Raw genomic sequence first — 16,191 nt, forward strand, 5'->3', positions numbered from 1 at the left:
CTGCCTGCATGGTTGGCCAGAAATATCCTGCTCTAATAACTTTGTTTACCAAGGATCTGGGCCCGGCGTGGTCTCCGCAAATCCCTTCGTGGATTTCATGGAGGACGTACTTAGCTTCTTCCTCGTCGACACACTTCAAATAAGGCAGGGAGAACCCTCTTTTGTATAAGGTACCATTCAAAATTGTAAACCTGGCCGCCCTTGCTTTAATCTTCCTGGCTTCCATTGAGTCATAAGGGAGATGCCCGTCTTGAAGGTATGAAACGATTGGTGCCATCCAACCACCTATGTTCTGGATGGGGAATACTGGGACCTCCTCGATGCTAGGGTATTTCTGAATCTCCATGATAATCTCCTTGTTCGTTGGTTCTCCTATAGACGAGGCCATCTTGGCGACCTCGTCTGCCTCTGCATTCTGGTTTCTCGGGATCCTAACGAAATTCAACTTGTCGAACCCACGAGCTAGATGTCTGACCAACTTGAGGTACTTCTGCATCCTTTCTTCCTTCGCCTCATACTCTTCCCTGATCTGCCCTATCGCCAGTTTCGAGTCACTCTGAATGAGCAAGTTCTTAATCCCGAGAGCATTGCCAAGTCTTAGTCCCGTCAGTATGCCTTCGTATTCAGCCTCGTTGTTGGTTGCCGGGAATTTTAATTGGACTCCATATTGGAGTTTTTCTCCATTGGGGGTGTTTATAATGATCCCTACTCCTCCCCTCTTTTGGGCTGACGATCCGTTAGTCTGAATCGTCCACTGTTCCGCCTCGTCCATGCCGTCACCATCGTCTGGGAGGGTGAATTCTGCTATGAAGTCCGCTAGAGCTTGCGCCTTGATGGCCGTTCTGGGATGGTATTCGATGTCGAACTGGCTGAGTTCGATTGCCCATTGGACCATTCTCCCAGCTGCTTCAGGCTTGCTCATGGACTTCCTGATGGGTTGATCCGTCATTACAAGGATAGGGTGTGCTTCGAAGTATGGTCGTAGCTTTCGTGAAGCCACTATTAGGGCGAAAACAATCTTCTCAATCCTGGGGTATTTGGCCTCTGCTCCTTGGAAGGCTTGACTGACATAATAAACTGGGAGCTGCTTCTTGTCTTCTTCTCGGATTAAGGCCGCACTGACGGCTGTGGATGAGGCTGCCAGGTATAAATAAAGGCTTTCCCCTGCTTTTGAGGGACTCAAGACGGGCGGGCTGCCTAGGTAGCGCTTGAGTTCTTGAAAAGCTGCCTCACACTCGTCAGTCCAGGCGAACGCTTGCTTCAATGTTTTGAAAAATGGGAGACACTTGTCCGTCGCTTTAGAGACGAACCTATTCAGTGCAGCTATCCTTCCCGTGAGCTTTTGGACTTCTTTGATGGTTTTGGGTGATGCCATGTCGAGTATTGCTTGCACCTTCTCCGGATTTGCTTCTATTCCCCTTTGGGATACCATGAACCCTAAGAATTTTCCCGAAGCTACCCCAAGCACACACTTACTAGGGTTGAGCTTCATCCGGTATTTTCGGAGGGTATTAAATGTCTCTCCCAGGTCGCCCAGGTGAGTCAACTCTTCTTTGCTATTGACGAGCATGTCGTCCACATACACTTCCATATTTCTTCCAATTTGCTTGCTGAACATCTTGTTCACCAATCTTTGGTACGTTGCTCCTGCGTTCTTCAGTCCGAAGGGCATTACCTTATAGCAGTAGAGTCCTTGGCTTGTGATGAAAGCGGTTTTTTCCTGATCTTCCTCAGCCATCTTTATCTGGTTGTAACCTGAAAATGCATCCATGAATGTTAGTAATTTATGTCCAGCCGTAGAGTCTACCAACTGATCTATCCTCGGCAGGGGAAAACTATCTTTCGGGCAGGCTTTGTTTAGGTCCGTGAAGTCTACACACATTCTTCATTTTCCATTTGCTTTCTTCACTAACACGACGTTGGCCAGCCATTTGGGATAATAAACTTCTCGGATGAAGTCTGCCTGCAACAATCTGCTAACTTCTTCCATGATTGCTTGGTTTCGTTCGGGGGCAAAGACCGGTCGTTTCTGCTGGACGGGTTTCTTCTCAGGATCTGTCTTCAACTCGTGCTGGATTACCTGGCATGGTATGCCCGGCATATCTTCGTGACTCCATGCAAATACGTCCAAATTTCCTTTAAGGAAACGGACGAGTTCATTCCTCATCTCGGGGCTTATGGTTGTACCTATCCTCGTCACCTTCGAGCTTTCCCCCTCAACGAGTTCCACCGTTTCTAGGGCTTCCATGTTGTCTTCTTTCTCTCTTTCTATCGTCCATGTGTGGTTTTCTCCTGCAGCCAACACGGCTTGGTAGCATTCTCTGGCCAAGAGTTGGTCTCCTTTTACCTCACCGACTCTGTCTTCAGTTGGGAATTTTATCTTTAGGCAGTAGGTGGACGTTGCTGCCTTCCATTGGTTGAGCGTGGGCCTCCCAATGATCACATTGTACGAAGAGGGGCAGTCTACAACCAGGAAGTCCAGATAACGGGTCTTCTGCTTCGGGTAGGCGCCTATCGTGACTTTTAGTGTCACAATGCCCTTGGGGTATACCCGGTCACCGCTAAAGCTGACGAGGGGGGACTCAAACGGACGCAATCTACCAGGACCTAGTTTCAATTGTTGGAAGGCCGTTAGGTACATAAGGTCTGCAGAGCTACCGTTGTCGACGAGGATCCTTTTAGTATTGAACCCTTCAATTGTGAGTGCTATCACCAGAGGGTCGTTATGGGGCTGCCTGACTCCCCTTGCGTCCTCTTCGCTGAAGAATATATCTTGGTTCGTCCGTCTTTGTTTCAACGGGGGTTCCATATGGACACTGTTTACTTGTCTCTAGTATGCTTTCTTGAGGGACCTGTACGATCCCCCCATGAAAGGTCCTCCTGCTATCATGCTTATCTCCCCGATCACTTCTTGTGGTTGAGATCGGCGATTCTCGTTTTTGGACGAGGGCTCTCGTTGGCTCGTGTCGCCCTCTCTGAACCTGCTGGAGTCCCCCTTCTTTACATACTTCTGAAGTTTTCCTTTCTGTATCAGTTCTTCTATCTGTCCCTTCAGATCTCGGCAATCTTCTGTGTAATGGCCGTGGTCCTTGTGGAATCGGCAGTATTTGCTCTTGTCCCGCACACTTGGTGACGAGTGCAAGGGCCTTGGCCACTTTAGGTGGTGTTGATCCTGGATCTGTGTCAAAATTTTGTCAACAGGCATAATTAGGGGCGTGAATTTTACCGGTCGTGGAGCTTTCTCGTCTTTTCGTCTGTCGATGTCACCTCCCGACGGCTCGGACGCTCCCTCTTTTGTCCCCTGCGTTCGTCTTCCTTCCTTCCTTCCGTCTTTAGCTTCCCCTCGTCTACGATGGCTGCCAGTGCGTCCTCAGCATTCATGTACTTTTGAGCTTTCAATAACATCTCTGCCATCGTCCGGGGCGGATTCTTTGCTAACGAGACGACGAATTCTCTGGACTTAAGCCCTGCCTTAAATGTCGTTAGCTAGACCTTATCGTCTGCATCGTCCACTTCTAGAGTCTCCCGAGTGAAGCATTTTACATACGATCGCAAGGTCTCCCTCTCTCCTTGCTTAATAGTGAGTAGGTGATCCGCTGGTCTTTTGGGGCGTTGCCCCTCGACGAAATGGCGCAGGAAAGCACTACTTAACTGCTCAAAGTTGTCGATGGACGAAGTGGGCAATCTCATGAACCATTCTCGTCCAGCTCCCTTCAGCGTAGTGGGGAATGAATGACACATGATCTCGTTAGGGGGCTGTTGAAGGCCTAAGGTCGTCTTGAAGGTATTAAGGCGATCTTGGGGATCTTTGAGCCCGTCAAAAGGCTCAAGCTGAGGCAGTCGAAATTTCGCTGGTACCGGTCGTTCTAGGACTGCCATGGTAAAGGGGGAGTCCGTCGCTCTGACCATTTTATTCAGGCTTCGATCGGTCTTTTCTTTGATAGCGTTTCTTAATTCATCCATCTCCTTCCTCATCTCTTGGAGGATGTCAGAATGCTGTTCCTCTGGGGTTACCGTTCTCCGTCGGTCACTCCTTCCATGGCTATCCCCCTCGTCCTCTTGGACAGCTCTTGACAGGTTCTCCTCTTGCTGTAACCTCTGTCTCATCTCTTGATTCTGCCTGGTGAGTTCTTCGACGGTGGCTGCGAGGTTTCGCACTTGCTGCGCCAAGGCCGCTGAGTCCTGGTTAGGTTCCATCTAGAGCTGGTAGGAACCACGTTATGGTTGTATGAGAAAGTCGTTCCCCACAGACGGCGCCAAACTGATGAAGCAGTATCTCGTTGATTTGCTGAGATTCGTCCAGATGGCTCCTTGAAGTACTCTGACGACCCTGCGGGAGTAAGAATTTACTAAAGTGGTCACCGGTGTGGTGCCTGCCACAACACCTCCGATGATAAAGTCAGTATCGAAGAAGATAATAATCGAAATACCAACAAAAATGATTCAGGTTGTGGTGTTGTTTCTGTGTGTACCTTGTTTTGGTGTTGAGAGGGTTTTATATACCCTTAGGGATTGTATCCGTTGGGGGATTAATGCTTCTTCTGATAACGTCTTCAGGGGAGTAATGGGCATTAATGACTTTCTGTTGGTTCGTCCAGCTGGTCTTGTAACGGTTGAGGCTTTATTGGCAGCATTCAATGGCCTTAACTCTTCCTCTGATGATGATGATAACGGGCTATGTTCGTCCGTGAGGCCACCTCGTCTATGTTTCACTTCGTCAGTCCCATCAAGATGTATTAACTTTTCCTTATCAAAAGCCACAAATGAATTACTTGGATTCAAGCAAGCCATACAAATTAGCAAATCGGTATTCACCTCTGAAAAACGATTGTTTAGCTCTTGAAGTTGCATATCTATGACTGTGTAGAATAGCTCAACACGATAATGATGTAAATTTGTATTTTGTTGGGTGTTGCGTCGCGGCCTCCCACTAACTACAAATATTTCATCCATGTTCAAGATAGGAATTTCATGTGTGGCACAAAATGAAGACACTTCAGTCAATAAAGATGTCCATTCATCATCTCTCATCACTTGCAATCGTTGCTTAGACACTTTAACAAGATCCATAGCATTTACTATATCTTGATTTTTTCTTTGCAATGCTATTGACAACTCATTTGTAATCCCTAAAATGTTTTTCATCAAGTGTAGAGCAAAAACAAATTCAAAAGATAGAATTGACCTCATAATAGATCGAGCTTCAACTTTTTGGTCGGAGAGCCCATCTTCTTCAATAATCTCAAGTACATCAACAACAGCAGAGAACATCAAAATCAAGTTGAGAATAGTCCCATAATATGATCCCCAACGTGTATCACCAGGATGTTTAAGATTTGTCTCTTGATTCAAACCTTGTCCACTTCTTCGTACACCATTCTCTAAATCTTCTTTAATTTTGGCAAATTGAGCATCTCGAAGAGCATCTCGTCTCTTACAAGAGCCTCCAACAACAGTTACTAAATTACTAACCACATAAAAAAAATCAGCAATGTTAATGTGATTTTTAGCAACGGCAACAAGTGTCAATTGAAGTTGATGAGCAAAACAATGGACATAAAATGCTGACTTATTCTCTTTCACAATTAAAGTTTTGAGACCATTGATATCACCTTGCATATTACTAGCTCCGTCATAACCTTGCCCACGTAGTCTCGATAAACTCAAATTATGTTCACAAAGTAAACCTTCAATAGCACATTTGAGTGACAAAGCGATGGTACTTGCTACATGTACAATACCAAGGAACCGCTCTATAATAATTCCTTGTTTGCTCACATAACGAAGAACGAGTGCCATTTGTTCTTTCACTGAGATATCACGTGACTCATCAACTAATATTGAAAAGAACCCATTGCCAAGATCCTCAATGATGGCTTTAGATGTTTCACGTGCAATTGCATTCACCATGTCTTTTTAAATATCATGATGGGTAAGCTTGCAATTTTTCCAAGTATTTTGCATCACTTCATTGATAGATTCATTGTGATCCCCCAAAAATTGTAGAAGCTCAAGGAAATTTCCTTTATCACTTGAACCTTGAGATTCATCATGACCACGAAAAGCTAATCCTCGGAATAAAAGGAATCTTACGCAATCAACTATTGCGTTTAATTGAATCTGATAATTAGCTTTATCTTGATTTGATTGCTTAACCAAGACACTTTGAATGTGTTGCTTTTCCTTCTGTAAATCTTCACTCTTCTTGACAGCTTGGTTATGAGCACTATTAACTCCTCCAACATGGGAATCTAACTTCCCAACCTGATTCCAAAGTCTGAATCCCTTCGTTACAAAAGTGTCACCTCCTCCTTGCTTACCAACATCTTTCCCAAATAGGTAGCAATAAAAACAAAATGCTGCATCTTTGGCTATACTATATTCCAACCAATTTCTATTTTCATACCATGTGACTCTAAATCGACGGGGCTTTCCAGAAAAATATGATATCGGGTAATCATGAGGAGGTCGACAAGGGCCTTTTCCTAAATAATATCTTCTTATTTCATCATGATTATTAGGATGATAAGATGATATCTTTTGTCGTAGCCCAGGATCTGAAGGAAGATTTTCTAAGTTAAAGTCAACACGACTTCGCTTAGAAGATGGAGATGAATCTTGCACAGGAGATGAATCTTTGGTACGCGGTTTTTTTATCAAGTATTTGTCCATAATTCTAGCAAAAGAATAAAAAATAAATTATAAGTTTATTTGAAATATCAATAAATTATTAATTATTATTTAGTTGTTTCATTAATTTGTTTGTCTTTTATAAATTATAATTTGTTATATTATTGTTTCATTAATTATAAGATTATTAATTGTTGTTTAGTCTAACATAATTTAATTTTTTTTGTCTTTTATAATGTATTGATTAATTAAATTATTAACGCTAAAAGACAATCAGAAAATTTCACAAAATCTAGCTACCAATCAGAAAATTTCACAATCACAATTTTATAAATCACAATAACGCTAAAAGACAATTAATGTCTTTGAGTTGAGTCCAATATCAATACACATCAATAGTCCAACACGGCAACACCAACACATTTCAATTTACACACCAATCAACGGATAAGATTCAATCATAAGATAAAGCCAAAAGCAAAATGTCAAATTTAAAAAGTAAAAAAAAAAAATAAAGTTAAAGTGTTACTGAGTGCTTCAAGCACTCAGTAACACTTTAACTTAAAAAAAAAAAAAAAAAGCAAAAGCAAAACTGAGTGCTGCTGGAATCAGCAGCCAATCACTGATCACCAGTTGGTCCAGTTCAACAACGAGACAAAGTGACAAACAGACAGACAAAATGACAAACAAACAAAGTCATAAATTTAATAATGACTAAAGAGAGAGAGAGAGTCATAAATAAAGATTAAAGGCATTTCATTCATTTATTCCTATTTCATTTCAGATTTGAGACTTGAGAGAGTATAGAGAGAGTGAGAGACCGAGAGGCGAGAGAGAGACAGAGAGTCAGAGAGAAAAAGAGAGAGAAATACCTGGGATGGCGACGGCGACGGCGATGGCGATGGCGACGGCGACGATGAGCGCTGCGACTGGATGTTGCGGAGTTGCGGACCGATCTTCGTCTCCGATGCTACGAGGCCGATCTCCGATGAGCGACTGGAGCTGGACTGATCTGGCGATCTCCGATGTCCTATGAGCGGCTGGAACCGTGGACGGTGGATCGATCTAGCTTCGAAGGGGAGCGCCGTTGCTCTGTTTCTCCTTTTTTAGGTTTGTTTAGCTTTACTAATTTTTTTAATTTTTTTGAGAAGAGCTTTAGTGATGATGTACTGAACTCTGAACTGATTTGAGGTTTCTGATGGGTCTGTAATTTTTTTTTTTTGGTTGAGAAACCGTGGGTTTGCTTCCTCTGTCTCTGTTGGGCTTGCCGTGGGCAGTGGGCTTGATGTTGGGCTTGTTGTGATCTGTTCGCTTTCTTTTCTCTTACATTTTGCTGTGATCTGTCTCTATTGGGCTTGCTGTGATCCGTTTGCAGTTTGCTCTTACATTTTTTTTTTCTCTGTTACAATTTTTTTTTTTTTTTTCAGATTTTAGTTGAAATTTTTTTTTGGGTTTTTTTTTTTGGCTTGGAAGTAGAACAAATATATATATTTTTTTAATGTGAGGGTGTTCCTAATTTTAATTGAGGGTGTTCCTATTTTATTTTTTAAGGGTAAAAAAAAAAAATTTATATATATAAATTTCAAGTCAGGGTGTTCCTGGGAACACCCTGACCATAACGTGGTGCCGCCACTGCGGATAGGACTAATAAATGCACAGAAAATTAATGAAAATCAATATTTCTAATATAGAAAAAAGATATACATATGTTGAAAAAAAAAATCATATTGTATATATCTTTTTAAGATGAAACAAAGATGTACTAATTATGTTTCTAAACTTTTATGAAACATGGAACAACAAAATACAATAATTTATTGACAAAAGAAAATTTTCTAAGTTGCACCGAGACTTTTAGAGGGAAAAAACAAATAAAGTATTACAAAAATAACATTATATAATACAAAATATTTATCCAACAAAACTAAGATGTCAAGTATGAGAATAAACAAATCAAGATACTTTGGTGACATCCATTATCTCTAATTTTCCTTTTAGCATTTGCTTCATATGTAAAAGCTCTAGAATCAAACACAGTATCTAGAAGTTGGATTCTTCAAAAATATTGCACAAACACAGGTAATGAAAGTAAAAAAAGTGAAAAAGTTGAACCAAACTCACCCTTAATGTTCTATTCATCATACTACAAACATGTCTATCTTTTGTTCAGGAAATGTTATATGTTTTTTTGCCTTTTGTACATGTAAAATTATATATTTTTCTGCCTTTTGTTCATGAAAAATCAAATCTGATCAAACTCTATATTTTGAGGTGCTCTCTTTCATTTTTTTTTGATAAGTGAGGCGCTCTCTTTCATTTGATGTATCTGTTTCATGAAATTATTTTTTTCCTACAATAGGAATATTGGATCTTTTTTCAAAAAATAAAAATACAAAATAGTTCAAGCCTATTAGAGTTGAACTTTGATTAATTTAATATATATATATATATATATATATATATATATATATATAAATGCATACATACACACATATTTATATACACACACTCATGTATGTGATTTGTTAAATTAATAAATTATAAATAATAAATTTTTTTTAACTCTTTATTGTAAAATTTAAAATGAACAGGCATTTTTGGGTTGAACTTAATATAAACTAGCCTTTGAGCACGCACTCACGCGCGTGTTCAGAGCGTGTGCCCAGAGGCTCTTTTATTTTTTGAGGTAAGGGTTAATTTAGAGCATTTATTATAATTTGAGAGTACGACATTTTCCAATCACAAAAAAAAATCGGGTGTGATGAAAAACCTGCTAACGCATAATATTTACCACACCACTAGGTTTTTTTTGTGATTGAAAAATATAGTACTCCTAAATTATAATAAATGCTCTAAATTAACACTTACCCAAAAAATAGAAGAGTCTCTCACGCGCGTGTTCAAAGGCTAGTATTCCGTATCCATTGAATAAATCTTATAAATAGTGCATATAATGAAAATGCATAATGAAATTGTAACAATAAAACTACTTACAAAATACATGTGGTGACCTCTATAAAAACTAGTGTGAAAAGTTGATGGATTAATGTAGAAAAGTGAAATATTTACATTAGATAAAATTGTAAAATAATTCACTACATTTGAAACATGAAATATGTGAACTTATTAATATTATGCCGGCTACGGTGGAGCAATGTTATTTGTTTCACAATCTAATTGCTTTCCAACGGCATTTGCCATGAACCTATGATACAAAATGTAAGTGTTTGTGTTATTAATAGAGACTTTAAAACGTACACACTAATGATAAGTATAATAAATATGAAGCATAAATTTGTGGAATGAAATATTTGAACTGACCTTGTGATGATATTGCATAACTCCATGTATGTGAAATGGTCTACATTTAGAAAAAATGGGAACAGGGTTCGCTCACTCATATGCATTATTTTATACAACTACTTAAGTCAATAGAAAATTTTGTCCCACCACAGGTTTAAGTATCTGTTTGGATATTGAGTTTCACGTCTGCGTTTTATATTTCACGCTCTTTTTTTTTTTTAATTGAGAAACACATTTCAGTGCTTTCTAGTGGGTCTCGTGCATTGATCACGGGACCCACAAACCTCTTTTTTCAACAAAAAATTCATTAAAAATGGGTCCCACGATACTATTCACATATATAAAAATTATTTTGCTACAGTATTTGTAGTTTTCAGCAAAATAAGCGGTATCCAAATACACCATAAGTATCAATTCCATATTTGTGCGCTTGCTGTAGCATGAAGTTTGCTAAACATTAGGATGATTAAAAAAAGATGAATACAATAGTCTAAACCACAAAAATAGACCAAAATTACAATTGTAAGTAAAAGTTAATGTGGAATTTGAAGATCTATTAAAGCCTTTCACCGCATATTCGGTTGATTCATATGTAATTTGGATTTTGGGCCCGTAATCTTGACATTGAAACCTACAGGAGGCTTATTTTCCCATTCATGAATCCTAGCATCAAAACTCAAAATGAAAAACTAAGGTATGATCCATAAATTCGTCTAATTTGGCAATAAAATCCCAACAGTTAATTACACACCAAATACAATAATTTCTACAAATTAGAACCATTTGAGCCAAAAATAAAAAATAAAAATCATTTACATGTGGAGGCGAAGAAATCAAGAATGAAACAAAATTCCACCCAAGCAGAGTGCAATATATTAACGGAAGAAGAGAAACCAACGTATAAGAACAAAGCTTGCAAGGGCATGTTAAAAAAGGACTGAGACTCCCAAAGAACCAATAAAGAAGACCATGAACCTTAAATAAGTCTTTTCTTTGTTTTATAAACCCTTAAATAAGCCTTTATCCCAATACTTAAGTCACAGTTGCAACTTTTACAAACCACTTGCTACAAAGTGCCGATACTCACAACTTTCATCAAACTCTTGCTGCCCACCAAAATGAAACCCAAGTGAAGGCCTTGACACATTAACTTCAAGCTCTTTGAGAATACAAAAAATACACATAATCCATATTAACCGCTGATTGCAGAAAAGAATGACACTCTTCCACCCAATTTGAAAGGTGCACAATGACCAAATTTGAAAAGAAAATAAACTAACACATTAAAACCATATAAACATATACCAAAGTAGGGAATATAAACACAATCACATTGATGAAAATTCTACACTTGACCTTATAACCGCCGAAGGAGAAGCATAATAGGACGAAGAGGCTGACTTTTATTTCTCTTGCATCCTTACTATGTGCTCTGCTATTGCCTCCACGACTTGACAGTGTTCTACCACAAAAACACCAACTTGATCTATCATTTAACAACACAAAATCTGTTCACTCTAGAGAGAAAATGGATGGTGTAATAAGACGTAGGTTTCACAAAAAAAAGGGAAAATATAACCGATTGTGGGTGTATATTTGCAGGGAAAGAACCATTCCTATGATGCAAATGGTATGTACACATTATTAATTATTAATTAACAAAGCTGTGTGAAACCCAATAGTAACAAACAAAATTCAACAGAAACGAACTACAAAGATTAAAAGGAGAGAAAGAATAATAGTATTTTTTTTTTGGCTAGGCAGTTGCTTGCCATCTTCCTTTGCAGTTCCTATTCTTCAATATCTACCCAAAGACTACACACACACACACAGAGAGAGAGAGAGAGAGAGAGAGAGAGAGAGAGAGAGAGAGAGAGAGAGAGAGAGAGAGAGAGAGAGAGAGAGAGGGGTGGAGCAGGTCTTTTTGGAGGTTTTTTTTTTTGGGGCGGTTTGTGTGAAGATAGGATACACGGAAAAGGTGGGTAAGGTGATTCTAAGAAACTTGCCTTAGAGAATGCTACGGTTTTTTTGGCATGTTTTTAGTGGAAGTTAGACATGTATTTTTATTTAACCGTCTTTTAATTTTGTCTCTACTTAAACTTAAGAATGTTTGAGGTATTTTAATAATTATTAAGTTTTTTTTTTGTTGATATTTAGATTTGTTTTTGGATAAACGTGGGATATATAACTTATTTTTTTATTTTAAAAAAAAACTATAAACATATAATTGCTTTGAAGAAATGGATTAGTGAAAGAGTGTTTTTATTTTGTAGGCAATATTTTAGTGCAAATTAGACATGTATTTTTATCAGACTATCGTTTAATTTTGTCTCTACTTAAACTTAGGAAAGTAAGGGTATTTTAAAATAAATAAAAAAATATGGTCTAAATAGGTACAGTCACTTAAATAGTAGTATAGATAGATAAATAGTTTAAAAATAAGTTGAACAAAGAAACTCTGAATTATTCAAAAAAAAAAAAAAAAGACGAGGACATACTGAAAAGCCTAGACCCAAGTGGAAGCTGGGCCGTGTTTTAACTTTAATACATAAGATGGGCCGTGTTTTAACTTTAATACATAAGCTGGGCCGGGTTTAGTTAAAAGCTGAAAACCTAACAATCCTAACGAATCTAGACATGTGTCAGTATATAAACATAAGCGAAGTAGGCTTCTGTTTCAGAAGCCAAAGCCAAAGTCTCGCTCTCACTCTCTCTCTCTGACTCTCTCGTTCGGCTCTGTTCAAAAAAAGGTTCTTTGTTACCACACCGAGGTAAACATATATATTCTTTTTCTCAGAAACTAAGGAATAGGGTTGATAGATGTTACTATGTTAATAGTCCGTGCCTTTTTATTCATCCTACAAACATGTCTTGTCTTTTTGATCTTTCAACAATAGTCCGTGCCTTTTTATTATATGAAAAATTACATCTTTTTCTTTTTCTGCCCTTTTGTTTATGAAAAACCAAATCTTTTGTCTATTTCTCTGTTATTTTGTTATATTTCTTAATTAAGCCTTAATTCTTAAGTGCCATATCTTAATTATTTTTTGATTATGACCGTGTATAGGTGTATTAAGAAATTCCCTTTACAACTTGCATTCTTGTGTGATTTATCATTTAGCTAATTACATTTTTTTCCCCTTTTGGTGTTCACTTTATGTCAGAATCAGACTATGTAAGTATGACGACAAATGACAATTTTTTTAATTTCTTTTGGTTTGTTCATTATTGTTTTTCAGCCTATATTGCAGCATAAACAACCTACTAAGATGTCTAACTGGGCTGATCTTCCACATTTTATCGTCTGTGAAATAATTTGTCGACTATCTTTCTTTGATGATATCTTCATTGTTGGTGCTGTCTGCAAGTCATGGAAATCAGCTGCTAATTCATTTGAAAAACCACCTCCATTACCTCCTAAAGGTCCTTGGATTATGCTCTCTGAAGAAAGAGAACAAGGCAATAAAGAAAGTCAGACGCGTAGCTTTTTCAACTTATTAGATACTAAGACTTACGATTTCAAGTTGCCTGAGCTTGTTGGAAGAAAATGCTTAGGAACATCTTTTGGATGGTTGCTCACTATCGGCGCTGATTTACAGATTAATCTCTTCCATCCATTGTCTAAACATCTAATAAGTCTTCCACCTCAAAATACCTTTTGCCGTCAATACACACCTGAAGTTGAGCCTGAACATCTTCGCAATATGTTTGTTCCTAAATGTGTTTTATCAAGGAGTCCGTGGAACTCAGTAACTAATGAATATGATCGTGATTGCATAATCATGGCAATATATGGTGAAATTAGAGCATTGGCCTTCACTAGACCAGGATATAAAGCTTGGATTGATATAGAAAGTCCTTCTCGAGCTTATGATGACATTGCATTCTACAAGGGAAACTTTTATGCTGTAGACGCTCATGGTGAAGTTTTTGCTTGTCGAATTGATGATAACCAAAAGGTAGTAGCTAAAGCAGTCGCGCCACGTCCAAAGGGAACCAGGGATCTTATCAAAAAGTATATTGTTGAATCAGCTGGGGATCTTTTGTTGGTTTTACGCGTACGAGGAGGTCATTATTATTCTATTGAAGACTACCCTAACTATGAAGAAGATGAATTCAATAATGTAGACTCAGAAGGTGATATTGAGGATGAGGACGCTCCTGAAAATGAATACGAAGAAGAAGAAGAAGAAGAAGAAGAAGAGGAAGAAGAAGAAAAAAAGATCAGTGATAATTCCTATGTGACCGTTGGGTTCACAGTTCTAAAATTAAAAAGATTTACACAAGCAGGAAGCAAATATAAATACAAATATGTGAAGGTTGACAACTTGGGTGATAGAGCTTTGTTTGTGGGTGACAACTCATCGGTGTCTTTGTCTGCATCAAGCTTCAATGGATGCAAAGCTAATTGTATCTATTTTACAGATGACAATATCGAACTTTATGAGGAGACCTTCTATGGCGGAGGGTTCGACATGGGTGTGTTTAGCATGAAAGATGGAAAATTTGATAAGCATTACCCAGAATCCTTCTCCTACTATTCTACCCCACTTTGGTTTATTTAACGCAAAGCATTTGTTGGTTTTTTTTTTTTTTTTAAAAAAAATTCTTGTGGAAGTTGGTAATATTATTGGTCTTTAGATGTACTTGTACTTTTTGAACTCAGAAGTTGTAAAATTACATATATGCAATCCATTTATAGAATAATAATTTTCCATTTTAATTGCTATTATCTATGGGTTCTCTTCAATTATTTGTTTTTCTCATAATACTTTTTTCCATTTTAAATGCTATTATATAAATGGAGAATGCTATATATATATATCAGATAATGGATTCCTTTTAGCTATTATTTCAATTTGTGAATTATCAAAAAAATTTCATTGTTGAATATCTCAATTATGACTTTCTGTTGTCTGCTATGATTTTATTATCTATGTACTTCTAATTTTTTTTAAATATTTTCTTCTGGGGTGCAAAACTCTTAAATACAGTTAGTACTTATTATCCACCTCTGAATATTTAATTATGATTTTCCAAATGAAACCCCCTTTCTTTCATTTTGAATTGAAACTCCTGAGTCCAAAACTCTTGCTCCCCAAAGCCTTCTATTCCATACACACACACACACACACACACACACACATTGAATCTGAGTCTTAGCAATGGAGGTGGAAGAGGTGATGTGTGTTTTAACAGTGCCAAATGGAAAACTCTGTGCCTCAAGAGCTTGCACAAAAGATCAAGAAGCTTCTCAACAATGTAAGTTTTTCTTTTCCGATTGTGGCAGTCTGATTGGTTGCTGAGAAGGTGTGTGTAAAGAGAACTGAATTGCTAAAAAATGCTAACTTTTCTCTTATTCATGTCAAGTTTGAGTATTTTTGCACTGAAAGTGCTTTGTTTGGCTGTTGAGAAACGTGTTTGAGAGCGTAGGAAACCTAAATGAGGGACTAACAAAATTCTAGAGACCCTAAATGAAGCATCTGTGCTTCTTAAGTCTAGACTCCAGAGACCTTTGGTGTGGTCGTATTTATGCTATTTTATTTGCAGCAATTTGGCAAGGGTTGAGATTTGGTGCTGTTGCACCGTGCAATAGCAAATCAAAGTTTGAGATTAAAGTTTCAAAATCACTTTTTATCTCAGTCCGTGAATAAAGAATCTTTTAACCTTCAACTTTTAATCTCAACCATTTTACCTTTCAACTTTTATTTATTATTTTTATCTATTATTTTTACTTCTCTCTCACAACTAAAGGTAATTGCACGGTGCAATAGCAACACCTGATCCTAATCTGTTTTGCAATATTTGTTTTTAATGAAAAATGTAATTTTTTGATAATTCGATAGTTGGGGTGGGAGATTTGATCCTTGAATTTCTCCATTGGAAATACCAAGGTGCCGACTAGTTGAGCTCCAAGTCTCTTGGAAATTTACTAAAAAGAAGAAAAAGGTGAACCCTAGAAAAAGGCAAACCATTGTACTTAGGAGAAGAATGCTTTTCAAAGATTGCTTGTCTTGAGATCGAATCCACAAAGTCTTTTCAAATAGAGCTCTTACTAATAATTTATGAATTTTCAAATATGACATGACCAAATACATAGGGTTTTGCTTATTCATTTTTATCTTATATCCCTTCTTGCTTGATGTACTCTAATTATCTTTTTTGTAGATGATTACACCAGACTAATCTTAACTGATTGATGTGATCTAAGGTTTTCTCTCATTTGAATTCAAATAATAAGATTTTTCCCCTGTTTGT

The 16,191-nt window shown here is 37.8% G+C and overlaps 1 protein-coding gene across 1 annotated transcript; it reads left to right on the top strand.

Moving 5' to 3' along the window:
* Nucleotides 1-12,603: 12,603 nt before the first annotated feature.
* On the top strand, nt 12,604-14,520 carry LOC142615126 (putative F-box protein At5g55150). The gene is made up of 2 exons (XM_075787823.1): nt 12,604-12,704; nt 13,173-14,520. The coding sequence occupies exon 2, from the start codon at nt 13,203-13,205 to the stop codon at nt 14,496-14,498; it is 1,296 nt and encodes a 431-aa protein (XP_075643938.1). The 5' UTR covers nt 12,604-12,704; nt 13,173-13,202; the 3' UTR covers nt 14,499-14,520.
* The last annotated feature ends 1,671 nt before the right edge of the window (nt 14,521-16,191 follow it).

This window comes from Castanea sativa, chromosome 11, assembly GCF_040712315.1.
Source record: "Castanea sativa cultivar Marrone di Chiusa Pesio chromosome 11, ASM4071231v1".
Classification (NCBI taxonomy): domain Eukaryota; kingdom Viridiplantae; phylum Streptophyta; class Magnoliopsida; order Fagales; family Fagaceae; genus Castanea; species Castanea sativa.

Excerpts from the sequence above, each read along its gene's own strand:
- LOC142615126 (XM_075787823.1), top strand. The coding sequence starts at position 13,203 with ATGTCTAACTGGGCTGATCTTCCACATTTTATCGTCTGTGAAATAATT.